Source organism: Nematolebias whitei, chromosome 21, assembly GCF_014905685.2.
Source record: "Nematolebias whitei isolate Nwh7 chromosome 21, NemWhi1, whole genome shotgun sequence".
Lineage (NCBI taxonomy): Eukaryota > Metazoa > Chordata > Actinopteri > Cyprinodontiformes > Rivulidae > Nematolebias > Nematolebias whitei.
Window position 1 is genome coordinate 22,158,486 of NC_056518.1, and position 22,993 is coordinate 22,181,478.

The following is a 22,993-nucleotide window of genomic DNA, read 5'->3' on the forward strand; positions in this document are numbered from 1 at the left end:
ACTATAAACAAGTTCTCAGCTTCTTTTTGCAGAGAAAAACAACTTTTTACACAAAGGCACGAGTTTCAACTGTGATTTTTGGAGCTTTGACAAGACGGAGGTTTTTTTCCCCGAGGTCAGCCTGTTAGCTTAGCTTGTAGCTTAGCTGCTTTTAACAATCCAAAAACGTGATTTTGGACGATTAAAAAGGATTTTAAAGAGAAAACGGAAAGGGAGGGAGGGGTCAGTGAAGAGCACCGGAGTTGATCCTTTTGTCATCCAGTGTTCAGTAAAGAGACGAAGAAACGATAGACATTAAATGAAACTGAGGTAGATAATTTTAATTTATCATTTAATTGATTTATTGTTTATTGCGACAGGCCTATTTACAATTTTTTTTTAAAAGGGTACTGTGATAATTTTTTTCATGGGAAAAAAGTGTATAAAAAAAATTAACATCAACCAACACATTCATGAAGTATTTTTGTTGGAGATGATCCATCTTCACAGTTACATAGGATTTTCTCTAAGATCTTCATATTCAATTAGTGACATTTATACATAATCCAAGAATTTTTTTGTAAGAATACAGCTACAATTACTTCCAAATTCAAACTAGACTAAACTTTTCATTTTACAAACAAAATCACAAGAGACAAACATTGATTTTTAAGCGCAAAGTCGATCACAATCCTTTAGGAAAGTGATACATGGGGCAGCCATCTCCTAAGGCGTTCACAGAGTGTGACTGTGGGTAATAGATAGTCAATGTGAGCGCTAGACTAAAGAAATGTTCGAATTCTGATGCCAGGCTACACAGCTTATGCCAGTTTGTCTCTGAAAACCTAGTAGGGCATAAAGCGTTTAATATTGAGCAATGGAAAGTCAATCGGTGCTCTCTTTTAGAAGGCTGTGCAATGTAGCTTCAAATGTTGTTGTTTTTTATGTGTGTCTGTGTGTGCAGCTGTGTCTCTGCTACTGCCTTCGCAGTGGTAGCCCGAGGGGTGAAGCAGATCCAAAGTAATGAGAATACATTAGAGCGCAATTCATGCAGCGTAAAAAGAGGAAAAACAAAACCAAAGAACTGCTGGAGACAAGTAGAGTTGTTGGAGCTTCTCAATGATACAGGCTGATACCAAGCTCCTGGCAGAAACTTTCCCTTGAATATTTAATAAGACAGCGGTGGTACCAAAAACAGTGGTTAAAAATCCTTTTAAAGAGCATTCTAACATTCTAGCATTCTAACAACACATTCAATGCTAAGATAAGCGTTTTAAAGCAGCTTTTCAGCGCAATCAATAAAACTATCCAATTTGAGGTTTACTTTGTGAGTAAGTTTATAGAAAAGTTTCTAGTCAAATAAAACATGAAGAGATTTAAAATTTTAGTTGGGACCATGATCACAACCAAAACTGCACTAGGGCTGAGCGATATGGACCAAAATTAATATCTCAATATTTTTAAGATAAATCACGATATATGATATATCGCAATTTTTTTCTTTCCATAAAGTAATAGCAAAAATATATTTGAGTCAAAGATTTGACCCAGTTGTCACACAGGCACATTTATTAACAAACAGATGTAATTGTACAAAATAAATGTCTAAAAAATAAATTATTTACATATATTAAATAATTATCCTATTCAGCTGCGCTGCCTTCACTACGTTAGTAAGCATGTGTGAAGCAGCATGTGAGGGGTGGTGTTTGTATTCAGTGAGGGAGAAGGAGGGGCTGTGTGAAGTTGGTGGTGCAGACGGACAGAAAAAGGAGAACTACTGAACAGGGATTTTCAAGTCTTACAGTGAGAGGTGGCGCAACATTAATAAAGCAGTGGTTTATCATATCGCTAAAGACACGGTTCTTAGAGGCTAACTTTAGCTGTCTTGTTCCACAGTTGAGACTGGGACTGTGTCTTTAGCGATATGATAAGCTAATGCTTTATTTAAATAAAAAAAAAAATAAAACGATTACCTCTCTCACTGTTCCTCTCACAAGGCACAGCACGGCTTAATGAGTTTTGACTCGTGGTTTGTTTCAGAGAAGGAGGCTGAAGTCAACCATCGGAGCTGCAGCTTCTCACATGCTTCATATTCTACTTGTAGCGCTGTTTGAAATGGTGAAAAAGATTCGTAGAGCCGACCTTTTGTCGGGACTTGTTTTTGACATCGTCTACAGAAATCATTTTTCTGCTGCTCATCTGACAATTTAAATCCAAACCATCTCCAAATAACAGCCAATTTTTCCTTTTTGCTCAGCAGCTAAGCTGCTCTTCAAATCTCCCATGTTTACTTGTTGTGCTAAATTTCCTGCCCACCTGGATTAGCAGGAAGAGGGAGGAGAACGCGCAGGTGAGGGGCTGTGTTTGTATTCAGTGTAGGAGAAGGAGGAGGGGCTGCATGCAGTTGGCGCAGGCGGGAGAAAAAGAACTACACAGATTTTCAAGTCTAATAATACTTGATGGTTGCTATAGAGCCATTTTAACCATCGTAAACTGAAAAACTTGTGATATATTGAGTATATTCGATACATTGCCCAGCCCTACTCTTAACAAACTGTCAACAACAGAAAACAGAAAAAAGTTAATATACTCGTGTTTTCCATAAACATACCTCTCCTTCCTGGGTAAACATTTGGGTAGTACTCATAGTAAAGATCTGGTTGATCTAGGCTGCCAAAGGGTTCAAACTCCAGCTCAGCATTTTGAAATAGGTTTAACTTGGTGAGAAGAGACAGCCGCACAAACCAGAGCTGGAACAGACAAAAATAAATCCACAAGTTAAATCACTGTCCTGTTTGTAAAACATAATGTACAAGATTAATTAAAACACAACAGCATCCAATTCAAGTATATGCACGTGAATGCATCTTGATGCTCATGTACTAACAAACAATGTTTCTAAATCATGCTCACACAAAAAAGCTAACAATGAAAAATGTAAAAATAAAATCTAATAGGACTATAAATTTATTTTTTTCCCTTTTAGACTGGTGTAGTTAGTTTTAGAGAAAACACACAAACATGTTCAAAACAATAAAAAATAAAATATCCACTAACAGGAAACTATGATTTCAGCTAATTTAGCTGAGAATGTGATCTTTTTTCATGAAAGTCCAATACTAATTAGTATCACATGACTTATTGTACTATAAAATATATTAAAAAAAATAATGAAATAATCTGTAAATAATTTAAACTTAATTAAAATCAATAGGGAAAATGACATTTAAAGTGTTATAAATGAGAAAATGTATTGTATTTATTTATTTTAAATAATGCAGCAATAGACAGAGTCTCTTAGCAAGATAATAAAGCCATACATTTTACAAATGTACACATTCTAATGTAAAGCATTGTTGCAGTACTAAAAAGGTATTCAAGTAGTGTTATAAAGAATTACCAGTACCAAAATATTTGCTGTAAGAAATGGAAGTCCAACATGCACAGATGTACAAAAGAGAAGGACAAATCCCACATGTGTAGCTCTTGCAGAAAATTAAACATATCTACATAATCTTCTTAGGAAAAAACAAATGATCTGTGTGGGCTAATAATTTAACAACAATGGAATGTAAATAATATACGATATATAACAATGATGTTCTTTAGGCACTTCATTGGGTCTATGTTTCAACTAAATGCTATGCATTAATTGCTGTTGAAGACTTATTAAATATCTTTGCAGTACAAGACCCATTTAGGCTTTAATCATCTCTGCCACCCACGGAAACACAAAGCCTGAGAAAAGGGATTAATAAAGACAAGTCATTGGCATCCTACCTGCAACGAGTCGGTGGTGTGGGAGGTTGGCTGGCCAGCCTTCCCGTATCCCTGACCATGAGCTGTCAACAGCCGGCCCGTCAGATCCACGGCAGCCCGCCAGTTCTTGGTGCTCTGCAGGGGAGAAGTCACAACATGTCTGAGACACGCCGCTCTGACGGACTGGGTTACCATCAACACTTTGAGTTGTCCAATGCATACTGACCCCAATCCCCTAATAATTACAAATTAATATTAAAGAAATCATCAACTTAATGAAACCTTATCTTTAATTCAACTCCATAGTTACTTTTGACATGAAATAATGTTTTCTTAACAACCTTGATTCAGTTTATCTAGCATAAAACTCAGTTCTAAAGGCGCCATCTAACTGGGCTGTGACTAGTTGGTGAACAGTATTCATGAGGGAGTCTCCAGAATGTCTTGCAGCTCTCACATGGTTTTCAATTCCCTCGCTGAGGTGCAATGTCTCGTTGCTTTAGTTTTGGATGGGTTAATACATTTTGTGCAACAATATTTCTCTCAAAATAGTCGCATAGTTGCAGGCATCTCAAATCCGCCTGAACTGTGTCACGGGGATCTACAATCTATTTCAAGAGCATGGACTTATTTTTTGATGCATGCATGTCAGCTCTCCTATAATAGAAAACATCCAAGTTAAAGTCCAAGTCTATAAATCAAGCAGATGAGAAATAATAAATATTGGAAAACTGGTCCAAATGTGCCTGTCTGCGTTTCAAAAGTGTACTCCAGCAGGGGGGACGCCTCCCATGGTGAGGACAAAGCAAGCTGAGCTGGGTATGATGTGTGCAGAGATGGACACGGAAATAATGTGAAAGAATGACGTTTTACAAGCTGTGCACACTAAAATATGCTGTGATTTTCAGAATCATAGTTCACTAGTCACTTAGTGGCAGAGTTCAGTGAGACTGCATTGGAACAATTGCATTTTCTTATAATGTTGAGTCACCAACTAGTCTCCTAACAGTTGCAGCCCAGTGAGCTTCCACCTGAAGGTTGTGTACAGAGCCACAATACATTGAGTAAAACATATTAAAAGATTCAAGATATTAGAATAATTTTTGAAAAGGAAAAATAAGAAAAACACCTTGATGTGGTCTGACCAAAAAATTTGAAATTTTCTAAAAAATTATAAAAGCTGCATTTTTCAGGCTTTTACTGAAAGTGGACCATCTTTCTGCTTGTTATTATTACTGCACACCATTCAAAAGCCACAATGGTATAGTGCAGTTTCTAAGTGCACTAAACAAGAGAAACTTGTATTTGTATTTGTAAAAGTACCACAATTAAAGGAGTGGGAATGCAACAGTCCCATTTTTAATACTCTTTCTTCCAAATGCTATACTGCCACTCAATACCTGCAAAAGGCGATGCAGTCAGAATGATTCATGAGCTTATGGAGTCGGTTTCTTGGAAACAAATTCTGTAGGGTATCAGAATTGTCAAATATTTAAAAAAATTACCAAAACTTTTGGAAAACAAATTCAAATGGAGTGAATAGTTAACTGACTCCAGTATGAATAAAACGTATCAACTGAATTACAGGACAGAGATCAGCAACAGAAATGACCTCAGATACTCTAAAGGTAAAAAAGGTAAATGTACATCTAAAAGTTTACCTCTAAATTGTACATCTATGGAAGCTTAATTGTAATGTTAAGATTTGTTTATGCATTTTTTAATCAAATTACCAGTAGTTAAATAATCAAGTTATGTTTATATATTAGGAAAGTCATATGGTATATAACTAATGCATATAAATATGCATGTGTGCAAAATATCAATTTATTTAAAAGAGCTAATTTTATTAATTTACCAAGAGGTCAATAAACTTATAACTGTTTTTTCTTCCTATCAGACATGGTTGGTGCTGTAATGTGGAATATACTGCTCCCCCTCCCCCCACAAAAAAAAATATAAAAAATATAATAAAAAAAAAAGTAAAAAACACTGTTCCACTTTTTGTTATCTAATAAAATAGGTGCTTGGTAAAAACATGTTCTCTCTGAATGTGATGAAGTGACAATACATTTGAAATAAAGTAAAAAAAATGTCTCAGGGTCATATTTATGTTACCTCCAAAGTACAAATAAATAAATAAATACGTGCAGTGACAACAAATAAGGCAGGAGAAGGTTTTCACTTATGACAATTAAGCCAGCTAATCAAGATTTTAATAATCCAAGTAATACTAGTAATAATTTTTAAATAAATGGAATTAATAATAAATAAAAATAGAAGAAAAAGTACAGCAAACAACTTTTTAAGGGAAAAAATAAAGCAATTTAGACAGACAAGCTCCTTAAACTTAAAAAAATAAAAACATCAGCAGAGGTGAACAACAAAGAGATAATCTATAATTTTACAAGCGTCATATATGAAAGCCTCAGGGCTCTAAAAAAACTATCAAAAATTGTATTTATCACATCTTCAATACAATCATTATGAAAAGATCATAGAATCTACTTGGAAAATGTACAATACTCTAAAAGAAGACTATTGATGTACTTTGTGTAAGGATGCAGAGGACAGAGCGAGATGGAGGAGGATTACTCGCTGTGGCGACACCTGAAGAGGGAAAATCCAAAAGAAGAAGAAGAATAAAAAAAGAGCTACAGCTCTTGGGTATTTTGTAACTTTGTTCTACTTCAGCTTTTAGTAGCAAAATTACAGTAAAATCACCACAGATAACTTTCTAAGAAAACTTGAGAGTACAGATCATGCCATACCTAAATTGTGTTTCCCACTAATTATAGCAAATCTTTACAATCCATGGCAAAACAAAAGTAAACCGAAGATATTATTTGAAGTTAACGTTTGTGTAAAGTTAGGGCGGTATTTATTTTTTTTTAACCCAAAATGTAAAAAAAGATTCTGTAAGTACTGATCTGAAGTAACAGATGTTTGAACACATTAAAAACCATGTATTTTATGTCAATTTGAAAGTTTTATGGCTAAACAGATGCTCGTAGATGACTGCAGCTGTAAACAATTAGATGGAAAACACAATTAGACTAAATTTAATAACAACAACATAAAAACAGGATGTTTGAAAACAGCTTTTTCTAAATATAACTGTCCAAAAACATTATGTTGTCTTTGTTGGACATTTCCCACCCAAACACATCATTGTCACAATTAGCGCACGTCTTCAACGTGTCTTCAAGAGTAAATATAGTTTTGAAAGTCTAACAAAACTTTTGCAGATATAAATTTGTCTTCTTATATATGAGGGAGCTCACAGCAGTCATTTTGCAGTACTTAAGTTTTTTTGTTCTAGTATTTTAAAGATGAAAATCTAAAATAAGAAAGGTTAAGAAAGTCTTTGGAAATGACAACTTTTTGTACACAATAGTAGGCCTGTCACAATAAACAATAAATCAATTATTTGAATTATCGACCTCATTTTCATTTATCGGCTTTATCGTTTCTTCATCTCTCTGCTCTCTTTCTACTGAAGACACTGGATGACAAAAGGCTCAACTCCAGTGCTCTTCACTGACACCCCCCCCCCCCCTCTTTAAAATCCATTTTAATCGTCCAAAATCATGTTTTTGGATAGTTAAAAGCAGCTAAGCTGAGAAGCTAAGCTAACAGGCCGACCTCAGGAAAAAAAAACAGTCTTGTCGAAGCTCCAGAATTCACGGTTGAAAACTGTGCCTTTGTGTAAAAGCTTGTTTTTCTCTGCAAAAAGAAGCTGAGAACTTGGTTATTAAAGCTTTGTGTGAAAAATGCTATGCTAAAGAGCTCAAGCCACACCTAGCATCCGCCATTTTGAGAACCAAATAAAGGAAGGAGACAGCCCACGTCATGTCAAGAGGCCTCCCTTCCATTTTTCTTAAAGAGACACGCTGCTTGCTCCCTCACTATCCATCCTTTGGTTCAAACAGTTTTATACTGCCATCAGGTGGTTGACAAAAAAGGTACTATATGCAAAACAAATTAATCAACATTTCTTCTTAAACGTGACATTAATTACTAATGTCAAATTTCAACCAATATCATCGTTTATCGCAATAATTTCTGAGACAATCGCCCAGCAAAATTTGTTATCGTGCTAGGCCTACACAATAGCTTACCCAAAAGTTTAGTAGAAATTAAAGATGCCCTCTCCTAATTATTTACGCTGTCAGTCATTTTGTCATTTATGCACTTGAATTATTTATGCAACAGTCTGTAGAAGATTCAAAGAGTTAATATCTTAAATGCACAATAAAACACAGTGAATGAGTGAGTGCTAAAAACATACACAAACCCAGATATTAGCAGCATCTGTTTCCACAGGAGGCGGTACAACAGAAAGAGGGGGGGAAGAGGAGGGGGAAGAGTAGATTCACCCCACCCCATCAACACACATGACAAGGTCGGTTCGCCGATTGGGTCCTAAGTGCTGTGCCATTCATCACAGCCAGAGAGCTAATTAGGAGAGAGAGGAAGTGAGGGTAACTTTCTTTCTAGTCATCTTTATCACAAAACTGATCACAGTTTTCTTTGTCATAGCTGCCCTTTCCTCCTCATTCATGCTTTCTTTATTCCTTTTCCAGTCTTTTTCTCATACTTTGTTTTCCTCAATCTCCTCCTTCCCCTTCATCAGACTTGATCTTCTCCCTCCCCTTTCTTCCCGCTGTCATTGTTTCCTCATGCATTGCTCTTTCCTCATCCCACCCTCTTCTCCTCTGCTCTCCTGCCCTGTGCCAGTAGCTGCGCTGACTCTGAATCTTCATTAGGAGGGGAAATGAAGCTGAAAACGAGGAGGCAGCCTAGATGGCCAAAAGCAGCTGCAGTCACTCACACACAAACTCAACCTGCTACAGTACACAGCTGACCTGCCACAGGGCATAAAAACAAGACAGGTGTGCGAGTGTGTCTTTAAGTGTATACGTGAGGCTGGGATTAGGTGTGATCGTTGTACAGTAGCTGCATTCCTCAAATGTATGCACACACAAAACTGAGATGGGACACAAAGGGATAAAGGGTTTAAGCAGCTGATAAACAGGATAGGGATAAAAAAAAAATCTGTCCCACATTAAGTGAAAGAAAACAAGACTTTAAGACAGTCATAACTGGAGGAAACAGAAAATTAAAGAATTTCTGAATTCTTATAAGTTTATCCATAAATTGATATTTTGCACACAAGCATATTTATATACATTAGGTATATACAGTATAATGATTTTCCTAATATATAAACAATTAAACAGAACTTGATTATTTAACTACCGGTAATTTAAAGAAGCTGATAACCAAGAGAGACAGAAAGAAGAAACAAAAAACCCAAGTGAGAAACTCCACAAATCTGAAAAATTCAATTCAGGTCTTATGTAACAATGCAGCATCACTACTTCACGTAACTCAGTGCTCTGATATTGTCTTCCACCAGCTTGTAATTTTAGGTCTCGAGCCAAACCAAACATTATAGATGAAAGGGAGGCTGTGATTTGAGCAGAAAGCAAACAAGCTGTGTTGTTACAAGTGGCAAGTTGACAAGGTCAGTATTCAGCTCAAGATGTGATGTGAGCATGCTTAAGTGATATAATAACAGACATCTATACCTCAGTGTGATTTGAAATGAAGTTGACTGAAGTCTGCCCTCACTGATGAAAAAATAAAAAGCATAAGAACAATCAGATGTGACTGAATCAAGATGTTAATCTATCATTTAAACATACAGGGTCTTTGCTCCAGCTGTCATTGGTCATTACCACCAGGCCTCTTTGTGTACTACTCCTAATGTACAGGCCAACTAAATTTGATTTAATCTTTGGGGTCAGTTTAATAGAAACTAGAAGCATAAAACCAAGCTTCCCCCTTTTCATTATGGCCCTGCTTGTTATCATAAAACCATACAAATCAAGAAGATTTATCTTCTGTATGCAAACAGCTGCTGTTTGACCAAATACACAACGAATTTTTACAATTAAACTTTTTGACATTTCAACAAAGAAGAATCCGTCCAGAGGACCTGATTCAACCTTGTTAGATTCATCTACCTGGATTATGGAGCATGCATCAGGACCTGAGGTACAGCATGTCCTTAGAAACAAAAAGTAAACAGTAATAAAACAACAGTTTACTTGCAGTAAATAAATAAAATAAAATAAAATAAAAATAAACAATGATTTGATAGTTTTCAAAGTTTGTACCAAAGTGTAGCTGCTTCAATTTGTGCTGTAGAATGTACTCTGAAAGAACCAAGAAGTAATTAATGTTTAATGTGTCTAATTAATGCCTAATTTGCTGCTTTGTTCTCATAATTGCTGCCGTTTCTCCTTAACCAACTCACTAAGCTAGATATGAATGCAAACATGTTTTTGAAACTAAGCTTACAAATGACCTTGAGATATCAGAGACAGAAACGTATGTTGACTGTTTATTGCTGCAAAAGTACAAGTTTCACTGAAAACAACGAGCTATCGACTGCTGAAATATTTGCCCATTACTTTGGGCTGTACTGAGTTATTTCATTAAATGCAGAACAGACGGCAGGGTGAAAAAAGCCAAACAAAAGGCTAGTGATTAATAATTTAACTCAGCTCAAATGACTAAGTAATAATTCACAATCAGATTCCCCAAATATGAAATGAGGAGGCATTATCATGGTGATTTATTTTCAATAGTTTTGACTAAAGAGGTCAGGTTATTGGCTCGGTGGCAAACGTGTGTAGGAAATGTTTCTTATTTTTCAGACAAAACCATTATATATTATCAAGTACGGTATTTAGTGGTCGTCTTAAAGCAGTGTGTGTGTGACTGCATTTCTTAATGGCAGAAGAAAAAAAGTGAATAAATGAACATGTGTGAAAATGTGGTATCTAAGATAGTTGTTTAACATGAAAGTTGAAGAATTTTAAACTGAAAATTTGTATCTTAAAAAAAAAAAAAAAAACAGATTCACCAGAACCATTTGCAAAATCTATCATAAAACTACAGTTTCTTACATGCTACCAAATCACACACACAAAAACACAAAACATACACAAAATAACAAGCTTTTAGGTCAAGTTATTTCTAATTAGCATGCCTGATTGACGACAATAGTTCACCCAAACTTTGACATACTCAAACACCCATCCAAATGTGTGCAATGAAAAAGTGCACACATAGTGTCCTCCTTCACTCCTTACGACACTCAAGCACATACATATAATTAGTTTCCTTTCGAGTTTAAAAGGGGTGATGCTTCTTAATTGTGTTGAAGATCGGAAGTTCAATGCGTCTATCCTTTGGTGAGTTTTGAAAAACCCCTGCATAACAAAGCCTGATGAACAAATGAACGCCCACTTGTTCTCTCACAAGACCTAGAGCCTCCAGGCGTATCGAACTTAAAAGGGCTTCCACACAACCAGCCTTGGTTAAGACAGGGAGCTCCATTGCTGCTTCAATTAAGCTCCTGCATTTTGGATAACAGAGTGTGTGGGGAAATATTGCAATATCCTAAAAGGGTATGCCAGATAACTACTTTGATGCCTCTGTTAGCCTGCAGACACTTAAACCAGGGGACAGATACTGCCCCTCAGCTGAAGGATGGTTACAGTGCTGATATGAAATTCACAAAGCAGTTGTTTTGTGTCCCAAAGGCAATCATTCTGACTTTTTAAACTATTTCACAGAGATGGCTAGACACAAAGCAACACAACACATCATGTGAATAAACTGTGCTTGCACATAGCATAAAGAAAAACTTTCAATAACACTCCCTTAGATATCTCAACATGGCTTAAAAGTTCTAAGTGAGGCTCCTCTGGGTAATATCAACCATTGATTGACTAGTGGGTTACTGGATAGCATTTGATAGTTTGTTTACCAACACTAACAGCATTTACTTCCCTCAGAGAGTGCTATTAAGTACAGATTTTGAGAGTTGTATGTCAAGCTAGATGACGCACAAAGTACCAAGTAATACATGAGCTAAAGTCAATGATGATGGATGATTTGGAAACTAAGCTGATAGTTCGTCATTTCTGTAGTTAAAATTACATTATATTTAGACCAGTGGTCCCAGTTTCGGAACAATCAAATAACAGTAGCAACACCATATTGTGCTAGCTATCTTTGGCTGAAGACAGCCTCAACAACATGCATGCATGCATGCATGCATATACATGTACATACATATGCATGCATACATGCATACATACATATATATATATATATATATAAATATAGTATATATAGTATATAATAGTATATAGGCCTGTCACGATAACAAATTTTGATGGGCAATTAATTGTCTCAGAAATTATTGCGACAAACAATAATATTGTTTGAAATTTAACAACAAGTAAATGTCAAATTTTAGAATAAATTATTTGTTTGGAGTGTAGTACCATTTTTGACCACCTGATGGCAGTATACGAACGTTTGAACCAAAGGATGGATTGTTGAGCAGCGTGTCAGAAAAATGGGAGGGAGGGCCTTTGACAAGACATGGACTGACATGGTGGCATCGCGACATGGCGGACGCTCGGTGATTTGAGCTCTTTAGCATAGCATTTTTCACACAAGGCTTTTAATAAAAAAAAAAAGAAAAACAGTAAAAAAGTTCTCAGCTTCTTTTTGCAGAGAAAAACAACATTTTACACGAAGGCACGGGTTTCAACCGTGAATTTTGGAGCTCGACAAGATGCGAGGTTTATTCCAGAGGTCGGCCTATTAGCTTAGCTCATAGCTTAGCTGCATTTAAGCATCCAAAAATGCGATTTTGGATGCTTAAAACAGATTTTAAAGAGAAAAGAGAAAAGGAGGGGTCAGTGAAGAGAATCAGAGTTGAGTCGTGTCTTCAGTAGAAAGAGAGACACAAAGAAACAATAAAGTTGGTAAATGAAAATGAGGTTGATAATTTTCATTCATCATGCAATTAATTGATTTATTGTTTATTGCGACAGACCTATATATATATATATATATATATATATATATATATATATATATATATATATAGTTAAATGTAGCATTATGTTTGTACACACATATACACATACACACACAAGAGGAGATATGATTATTTGCAATCTTTTTATTAATTTAAACTGATTTATTTTGTTCATCTTAAAACTCCTCCACTTGATGTTTGACAGCCCATAGTGAGAGGCCAACTAACTTTTGGAACCAATAGTTATTTTTAAACCGTATCATTAAGAGGCTAAAATGTCATGACAAGCAATTAAATACAATTTTTAAATTGTGATGATAAACTTGAAAAATCTATTTGCTTAATGTCAGAATATCTGCACTGTCAGAGTGAACATGTTTAAATTCAGCTGAAGACCTAAGTTTACCCATCACATAGGTTAACATAGGTTGCAGAAACACCTGTCAGACAGCACAGGCTCAAATGCATCTGTGTCTTTTGTTTGAATCAGTAAAATGTAATGCAAAGATCAGATAGTGCCATCATTCAACAGGACAGAATATACAATTAAGAAATGGCATAAACAGCAACAACCACAAAAATCATCTTCCCCATCATCTCTAGTCCTGAGCTGTAAAAAATTGAATTATTCTCTGTTCTAACAGATCAACAGGTTGAACTTTATTTGCACTTTTTCAATGAAGACCACAGCTGCAGCCAGCATACACATGGTAAGGTGAGAACAACTACCACGAAGGTTTAAACATGCCCTTCAAGACAACAAAAGCTGACGGGGCATTTCTACGACTCCAGCAAGCGAATGCAACTGGTGGTGCAAATGACAGCTATGTAGAAAGGTTATGATAATGACAAGTAAAGGTTAGAGCAATGATATCAAAGTGCAATGCAGCAGCTGGGTCGTTGGAGTCATTAAGGGGGGGGTGAACCAGCCGAGGTGGGTGTTTCTCTCATTCACGCATAAAGACACGCATACATACACGCTGGCCTCCGGCCCAGACGGCACCAAACTGTGGGTGGGAAGAGAGGTTAGATTCTTTGGCAGGCAGTACAGCAAAAAAATAAGTAAAAGACAAAGACATAGGGGAAAGGAGGAAAAGAGAAGGTGGATGATTGCTAATGAGGAAGACAGATGAGGCCAGCCCTGGGTGGTGCTGAGCAAGAGACCAGCTTACTGCTGACCACACAACCGTCGGGATGAAAGAAGAGACTGAGGTCACAGAAAGACAAAAGGAGAAGTTGAAAGAAGGTCAGGGAAGCAGACCAAATTATGTGCATAGATTATCCAATGGTTTGTATTGGTGCTCAGTGTAAAATGTACTCAGGTCACATTCAAAACCAAAGCAGTTATCAGATCTGGTACGGAGACAAAAAAAAAAGATATTGACAAATATTATTAATAAGACTAAGAAGTCTTAATTAAAAAGACTAAATAATTGTTCCTGTAAAAGACTCAACTGCTAGTGAGCTTTAATGTCCCAATGAGATTTCAATGTTGCATCAATTTGACTAAACATTTTTCCTCTTATGATGAACCATGTTTTATTCATGTAAAAAAGGCCACAAACAAAACAATGCTACCACTACATGCTTTAGACAGATTTTGATTTTTTTTCCTCCAAATGGAAAAATGCATTTACTAAAGTCAAAGTTGTCAATATTTGATATGAGGAGACACTTCTCTAAAAAGTTAAATATTTGTAAACTTATGGAGAGGCCAATAGTTGTCATGTTATATAAATTTAATATAAATAGAAAAGTCACCCTAATCTTGCCAAGCAGCCTCTCGGGTTATGTTGACATAGCACTAGTTTTACAATGACTATGAACACTCTTGTTTCTTCTTCCTTTAAAATCTTAAGATACTTTATTGATGCTTTAAGATACTTTTGTCCAAAAAGTGCAGATGTAAGTTTAATCTTTCAACGGTGCCTTCAGAATATCCCAGGAGATCCATTTCAGAATTGCAGAGATTAGCACAGTTTGATATGCAAAATGCTCTTGACAATTCAATCTAGATAACATTTAATTAAAAGAGCATCATTGTGTGGTTTAACTAGTAAAATCATTTCTGAAACAGACGCTCTCACTTGTCAAAGACAAAAGACTTCAAACCAAACAAGAAAAATGGAGGAAAAGCAGGCTATTTTGTTAGACTTTTATAGCATTTATGCATGTCTTACGCAAGTATGTGTGCATGCATATATGAACGTAAAGTGTATCTTTAGTGGCAGTTTATGTGGTCACACTAAGATTCTGCAACACGACTCATGCTGTTAGCTCATAGCAAGGTTTTAAAACACATGCGCACATATCATGTAGTTCTATGAAATGAGAAGTAACACATGCAATTGCAAAAGCCCATAAGCACAAGATCAGAGCTGAAAACAAATTTCACATAGCATTTAGTGCATGTAGATAAGTTCTTGATGTTCCCCTAGTATAAACAGACAAAAAAAGGCACCTCACAAAGAATATCAAAGAGCCCCATGCTTTCATAGCATGCAACAGATCTGATGTCATGACCCATGTTCTAGTCTTAGTGGTCAGCAACTTTCGTACACGTTCCCTGTTTATAAGTAAGAGTATGTGAGTTTATGATCTGCATGTTTGTGCCTTCCCTCCCATTTTTGCAAGCTACATCACCTACGGCAGCTTTGATCTGAGTTTCTTTGATCTTGGAAGTATAAAAATTTCATATTTTTTTAGTAAGAATATTAACTCATTTTGAGAAGGCTATAGATGAAATGGCATATGTTATCTGATCTATTTATCTGTAACTGATTCAGACATCTCATATCAGAAAGGCCACAAAGGTTCTTGACAAGGGAACATGAACCGTTTTTAATATTTGTTGTTTAGCACTTGGCCCTGACTACAAGTCTCCTCTTTATCAATCATCTGAGTTTGAAGTGATTATCTTCAAGATACCAAAAAAAGCAGTTGGCAGTGGCATTAAGCAGTGGCAAGATATGTGCTTTGTAGTGCACCTTTGGAATACCCATGAACAAGATAATTTGAAATTATTGTAAAGACAAATTATAACAAAAGCTGTATCAATAAAAGGTAATTAAGTTCTATTTAGTGTATAGATAGACAGACAAACAATCCATGGCATTGTTTCTAGCTCTGCCATGGCAGCAAAACAATCTAGTTTTTCCAACTACTATACTGCCATATAGGAGGTAAAGGGAGAATAAAAGTGACAGTTTTTATATTTTTACCATAAATGTTATGGTGAGTAATGACACTTCATTTTTCCAGAAAACGATTTGGTTTTATAAAAGTGAACAGTCCTTAAAAGTATTCTTCAAAGCGCACATTTAATCTTAAAAGGTAAAAAAGCATCCCAACAAACTGGTAGTTTAATTTCTTAGCCAAATACAAGCAATTTACTCTGATTAAATATTAAAAGTTATAATTATAATGATGACCAAACGCCAAAATTGTAGAGCAAATACTGTGATTTACTGCAATTAGCTGCTAGAATGCCAGACATCCTACAGCTTAGTCAAAAAACATTTAACGGCCCTAGAAGGCACCATACTAAAAATGTAGAAAAACTAACAGGTCATTTTGTATCATTAGGTGGTAAATTTAAACTAAAAACATATCGTTCCTCAAAACAAATAAATATTGCCCACCACCTTTCATGCCAGAGTTCTGGGCTACATTAATTTTTATGTTGAGAAATAATGAGTTATATTTTGATAAATCATGAAAATAATATGCCCACTCACATACAACATGGTAAGATCTTGAACAATCTCTTATCTCTTCGAGCATGTGCTGTGAATGACTCTCAGCTACACCACATTCTAGCTTGATATTGGACAAAATGTCTTGGTTGATTAGCTGTGCTGGCCATCTTGAATTGGGTTGAATCAAACATATTTAGATATAAATCCAGTTATTATTTTCTGATGGTTTGTCCTTTGATTCATGATATTTTGCTAACACATGCACACAAAGACAAAAACAGTATCACCATCGTCTAGCCTTCTGAGGGAAGAGAAGGATGGAGGGATGGATACTTTATTAATCCCAAAAGCTATTCAAACATCCAGCAGCAGTTTCAGACACAGAGCATGACAAAGAAACCAACACAGAACCCCTTTTAGAACAAAGCTTTCTGTAGCACTTCTTTTAAGGCTTGAAGATGGAATAATCCAAGTTATTCTAAATTACTACTGCACCAACATTGTAAGTTGTAATAACTCAATATATACATTTCATACCTCCTCCTTCCCTTCTTTCATAACAAACCTCACACACTTTCTGTACTTTAGTATCTCAGTTAAAAACATTCAAATCAAGCATGGGGTTTCTCATAGTGTGAATCCACTCCTCGATTGGTGAAATATTTTATTGGCATGCAAGTAAACTTTTAACATAATGTGTAGGCCTAATTGTGGTACTTAAATTTATTATCAACAGTTTTTTACATAAATTAATAGTAAAGTACCCACTGAGCCCCTCTTCTTCACACATTTTATCAGGTAAAAAGACTGCCCTTGTTTATGCTTAGGGCCAGGTGAGACCATCTTCTGTTTCCATACATCTCACTCACAGAATACTGCTTCAGCTCTTTGTCTTTGCCATGCATCACCTTTCTAGCTCCCTATCTCCCCCTTTTTTGTTTGCCTGGTGCTTCAGTGAGCCACCCACACCAATCAGCAGACGACTTATGATCCTCTGAAATGCACTCCCTCACCTAGAACATATAGTGCAGCTGATGGAAAGCGAAAAGTACCAGCTTGTGTGTGTTTATATATACACCAAGTCCAGAAGGCCCTTGAAATATGCACAGCAGTCCCATGCATAATACATGGGCACAGCGGGAGAAAAGAACTTGTGAGTCGAGAGGATCTCTGCCTCTCCATCTTCTCAAACCACCCCTCCTATCCACCTCTCCGCTTTCCCTTCTCTCCATAACACTGTCTGCTGATACTGCTGTGCATATGTCTTAAATAACAACTGTCTCTCAGGGTCATCTGTGGGTCATGAATGGTGATGGAGGGATTGCACAAGGGCTGGGGAGAAAGACAAGACAGCAGCAGGAAAAGAGAATGAGGTGAGACTGCACAGTCATGGAAAATACATTTTTTATAGTTGGCAGGTGATGAAATACAACATAAAGAGAAGGCAGACAAATGATTCACTGTTTATCAGTCAGCTGAGACCAAGCCAGACGTTGTTTCAGTAGGATCACGGACTTTACAGGCTGGCTGTCAAAAGGTCTGAAAATCTGCAGACACCACAAAATGGAGAGCTGTCGAAATCCAGCTATGTTTGTCATTTATCTACAGAAAGTGAAGTACAGCTCTAATGGAGCATCAGTGCTTGAATAATGCTTTTTAGCAGCTAGATTTGTTTAGTAGCCTTATGCAACACTTACATATTCACCAAATCCAAAAATTGACGTTTCAAAGTCTTTAGAAAGTTTTGATTTGTGAAGCAGACAAAGTTTAATCCGAGTCATTCGTTTGTCTCTTTGGCTAATGATTTAAAACATTGATGTCTTAGAATGGCTATTAATTCCTTAAAAATGCTTTATAAAACCTGAGTGGTTTTCTTAATAAACTTGACAGAATTGTCATTGGCCACAAACATTTTTTACTTATTTGATTACATAAAAAGCTAATAACTTAATATTATATAAAGTGTGCTAAAAATAGGCACTGAAACTGACAGTGTGAGTTGTATCCATTTTTAGATTGTGAATATGAAGATCAATGTGGAGGAGTTTAGACCCAGAAAATAATTTTACGCTCTATCATGGCAAATATTGCCATTGATTTGCTCATATTTTTTATCAGTAATATACCTAGTTGGATGTTATGAAGAATATCTCCTAAACTTTAAACTCTCACTTAAACTGTCTTCATTAGCAGCCAAAACAGTGTAGCTGTTGTAAAACTTTAGCTATTGAGAACTGAAAATAAAAATAAATTAAAAAATCTTAAACAAAGAATATCATCTGTAGGTGAATATCAACATTTTTCAGTTCAAGTGCTGCTTGACTGCAGTTCAGTCAAATTATTCAAAAATACTTTTTAACCATATGTTAATGTCATGTGTTCACATGAATCTCAAAAGTGAACTTATACAGATTTGTTGTAAGCAAAAGGACAGCAAGTAACTTACAATGAGCTGTTTTAGGCCCATGAAGGATTGCTCCACTGAGTTGGCGGTGAGAACTTGCCGCTTCATGGCTGCCTGCTCTCCCAGGAAACGAATCATCAGGTCTTTCACAGCATCCCCCTGAATTAAATCACATAACATCAACGTTAGCATTTTAAACGAGAAAACAACAACAGGAACGAGAGTTGACAGGTGTGCGCAGTGCTAACCTAAAAGGTAAAAACTGATTTTTACAACGAGGAAAATGTATAAAAAAAAAATTACATGGGATAAGAGAAATGGAAAAACTGCAAACTGCATATTAAATATATTTTTAAATTATATTAGCCAAATACTGTCTCTTGAAGTAAGTAAGGTCCTTGAGTTGTATGCATTTATTTAAGCAAGCATTCAAACATACTGTATATTGATAAGGAACTGAACAATCTCAGCCTCGGGTTTAGTACAACTACCCCACAAGTATCCAAGTGATGAAACTGCAATGGTAAATTGACGTTTTATCAGGACTGCAATTACAGTTACCGGTACACTGTGCTGTTTAGAGTCCAGTGAATGTTTTAAAAATCCTAGAGAGAAGAAGAGAACCAGCAAGTGTAATTGCAGATGCCTCAAAATAATGAAGTAAATTACAGCTTAAGTGACCATTTGTCAAAAGGTGCTTACTTAGGTGAAAACCACAAAGATATATAGACATATAACAGTACTTTTGTTTTCTGTCCTGCTGAAATAATCTAATTTGTTAAGATACATTTAATTTTGTATTTTAGGTCGGAAAAACATTATAGAAAGGTTTGAATAGTATCTTTAGAACAAAAAGCCATTCTGGCCTGCTAAAAAATGTAAATAACGGTACTGCAAAACACAACGGTGATGGTTCTTACCTGAAGGTTGTCAAACTTCAGTCCAGGCATGGTGAGTCTGCAAGTCTCTACATATGCTGGCCTGTACTGCTGGGTAGCAACAGAGATTAAGACCTTCCTTGTCTCCTCACATGGCAGCCAGGCATCATGACGTCTGTCCACTTCACTTAAGCTCAATGCTGTTGCAAAAGGGTCATCACTGCCTGAAAACACAGACTGGAGCTTGTTGAAGGGCTGTGCTTGTGAGACTGAATTAGACACAGGGCCTAGAGTTGGAGATGGGACAGTCTGTGGTGGAGGAGATTGGGGCTTAGTGATTGATTCAGTAGGAGCAGGTGCAAAAACTGAAATGGGAGTAGGAGCACCAGAGTCCAAAAGTCCTCCTGGGGTGGTGCTGGAAGAGGAAGTGGAAGAAAGCTGGCGCTCAGATGTAAAACCTATATGTGCAGGGGTGGCTTCAGGATGAACCTCTGCATTGGGGTTTGAAACTGATATGAAAGAGGATGAAACAGTAAAAGAATCAAAAAAGTCAGAGGCTGGATTGGCCTGGCCATTGTCAGTGAAAAACTTACTGAGGCTTGGACTGGGCTGGCACATGAGTGGGGTGGTCATTTTACTTGGAGTCATTGCTTCATCACTGCCACCACTGCTTCCCATAGTAAAGCTGGGGGACTTGATTAGGGTGGGCTGGAAACCATCAGGAGCTAGGGTCTTTGGCTGGGTGCCCTGGCTGAATATAGTACACACCGGCACAGGCTCATCTTTTGGACTAACCCCTTTGGTTGCCTGAGGTTCTGGTACTTCACTCCTGATTACAGATGGAGTCAGTGTTTCACCTTGAGACAAAACAGATGCTAGAATTTCTTCATGTGTGTCCATCCCTTCCACCTTTGCATCCCCTTCAGAACACTCCTTTTCCTGTTGGTCCACTGGAAGCGTAATTTCAGTCGTATTTTGTCCAATTTCACTTTCCTGCTCACTGATTCCTGAAGATACATTCTCCTCCTCCCCTCCATCCTGATAGGAGTCAATAGGAGCCACATCATCTTCTTCACTGTTGTTGGGTGAGTCAGAAATCATAACGCTCTCCATCATTTGATCATTGAGTCTGTCCACCAGGCTTTCAGAGGGTGTGGCACTGCTTTCCTCTTGTGGAGTTACAAACTCCCTGCCATCCAGATCAATGCTATCCCGTTGGTCTAGGTTGCTTTCTATGGAAGGGGTCTGACTGGTGGTGGTTTCAGATGGTTCTGGAGCTGGAGTTTCCTTGTTGACATCTTCCACAGTGATGCCCAAAGTGACAGGCCGCTGGACATGAGCCTCTCCTGCATCCATCCTACTGCCCTTAAATAAATAGATAAATAAATAAATAAAATGTTAATTGAACAATGGTTTGGGTTCACTTTTTTCAAATACAGTAACTGCATACCTTACGAAATTTCCAGGAAGTTGAACACATATACTTCCTGTCACTACTTTCAAAAACAAATATGTACAAGCTTGTACCGTTAGCACTAAAATGCAGCGACAGTAAAGGTTAGTCTGTAAGGTTTTACCCTTTTACACCGTAAAGATGCAGCTGCTAATGACTGTTTCTATTTGTGCTGCTAGTACGCTAAAGCTAATAACGCTACATTAGCTGTTAAGCCTTACTGAGAAGCTATCTGTAATTGACACTCTTTTCTAACAGTTACTAAAGCTTTAAATTGAACGGAACATAACATGAATGCAGGCATAGACGAACAAGCAACACGCTTTAAATTAAATAGAAACAGTTACGACATTATTCTCCTACCTTACTGCAGACTGACGGCTAGAATTGTAGTGCGCATGCGCCACATTAGAAAACAACGTACACTACTCCGGGGATAAGAACCTTGTATTCTTAATAGTGTTTTACGTAAGTTTAAAAAAACGGTGCAATGTTGCTAGACGGGTGTTACGCTTCGTTTCAACGCTTCTTTTTTTCCCCCCTTTCTTTTTTTTTTTTAATCGCGGAAGTGATGCTGCTGTGGTTTGTTTTTAGCTGTACGTGACACAAATGCAGCAGTTCTAAAGGCATTTTGGTGTCATTCTCTTTTTTTTTTTTAAAGGATAAAAGACAGTTGATAACAAAAAGAGAATGGAAGACGACGCTCCAGTCATTTATGGTTTCGAATTTCAGGTAAGCTCTATCACCCCTAAACCCATTCACCATTATCACCTAAATCTATTCTATTCTATTTTATTCTTTTCTGTTCTATTTTATTTATACGGTCTGTTTTGCAGGCACGTGCACTCACAGCCCAAACAGGTGAGACTGATACTATACGCTTCCTCGTGGGAACACAGTCACTTAAATTTGACAACCAGGTAGGAAAAACATTGCACCAGGCATACCACCATGCAAAACCTGTAAATGTGTCTTTTAAACTGAATCCATCTAAGTGTTAACTGTTTATTAGGAGCACTGATATGTTTCAGTGTAGACAGATACTAGAAAGCAGTGTAGAGATGCAAGTGCAGCATGCATGTTTTTTTTTTTTAGACATTTATACATATAATTAATATGAACTCCAAAAAGGGAGGAAAGTTTTTTTGTGTGCCATCCTTAAAAGTACATTTTCAGGGGGAGTGGTAGCGCAGAAGTTAGAGAAGGTGGACCTGTGATCATAAGGTCGCCAGTTCTACTCCCCAGAACAACAACATCAAATTGTGGGTGAGAAAGTTGAAACTGTCACCCTCATTTGCAACACTCTGGGCCCTTGAGCAAGGACCCATCATCTGCTCCCCCGGATGCCCTATACAGCAGCTTTCTGCTCCACACAGAGGGCTGCGGTAGCTCAGTGGTCTGTGGTTGCTGGTTGCGTCAGGAGTGGCATCCTGCATAAAAACCATTGCCAAGTGTTTGTGCGAGTGAGTTCGCTGTGGCAACCACTGAAGGGAGCAGCCGAAAGAAGAGAGAGCTTAAAAGTACATTTTCAAATAATGCCACAAATTCGTTGAAACATAAGCAAAACAGTTTCTTAATAGATCAATATGCAGAAGCCTATTGATTGCGTAAACTTTTTCTAATAAAAAAACTGAATTGCAAGTTCCACATAGAACTGGTTATCATGTAAAACTGTTGGCTTTATTTAGCTACTTTTATTTACCCATAGGTTTCTTCAGCCTAAGACTGTTTATTTTCTCATGAAGTTGTAATTTATACCCACATACTTATAAAACTACTGTAAATATGTGCACACACACATATCTATCTATCTATCTATCTATCTATCTATCTATCTATCTATCTATCTATCTATCTATCTATCTATCTATCTATCTATCTATCTATCTATCTATCTATCTATAT

At 36.8% G+C, this 22,993-nt stretch overlaps 2 protein-coding genes across 2 annotated transcripts in view; one reads left to right on the forward strand and one right to left on the reverse strand.

Moving 5' to 3' along the window:
• The window catches only part of trappc12 (trafficking protein particle complex subunit 12), a 31,495-nt gene extending 10,371 nt beyond the window's left edge, over window positions 1-21,124 (reverse strand). Inside the window, exons 1-5 of the mRNA XM_037695178.1 lie at window positions 21,086-21,124; window positions 19,678-21,000; window positions 18,800-18,916; window positions 3,763-3,876; window positions 2,594-2,732 (exon numbers count right to left, since the gene is read on the reverse strand). Of these exons, the coding sequence (XP_037551106.1) occupies window positions 2,594-2,732; window positions 3,763-3,876; window positions 18,800-18,916; window positions 19,678-21,000; window positions 21,086-21,115 (1,723 nt within the window). The 5' untranslated portion in view covers window positions 21,116-21,124. The remainder of the gene's footprint in view (window positions 1-2,593; window positions 2,733-3,762; window positions 3,877-18,799; window positions 18,917-19,677; window positions 21,001-21,085) is intronic.
• Window positions 21,125-21,683: 559 nt separating this feature from the next.
• Window positions 21,684-22,993, forward strand: part of eipr1 (EARP complex and GARP complex interacting protein 1) — a 56,955-nt gene continuing 55,645 nt past the window's right edge. The window contains exons 1-2 of the mRNA XM_037695180.1: window positions 21,684-21,820; window positions 21,925-22,008. Of these exons, the coding sequence (XP_037551108.1) occupies window positions 21,779-21,820; window positions 21,925-22,008 (126 nt within the window). The 5' untranslated portion in view covers window positions 21,684-21,778. The remainder of the gene's footprint in view (window positions 21,821-21,924; window positions 22,009-22,993) is intronic.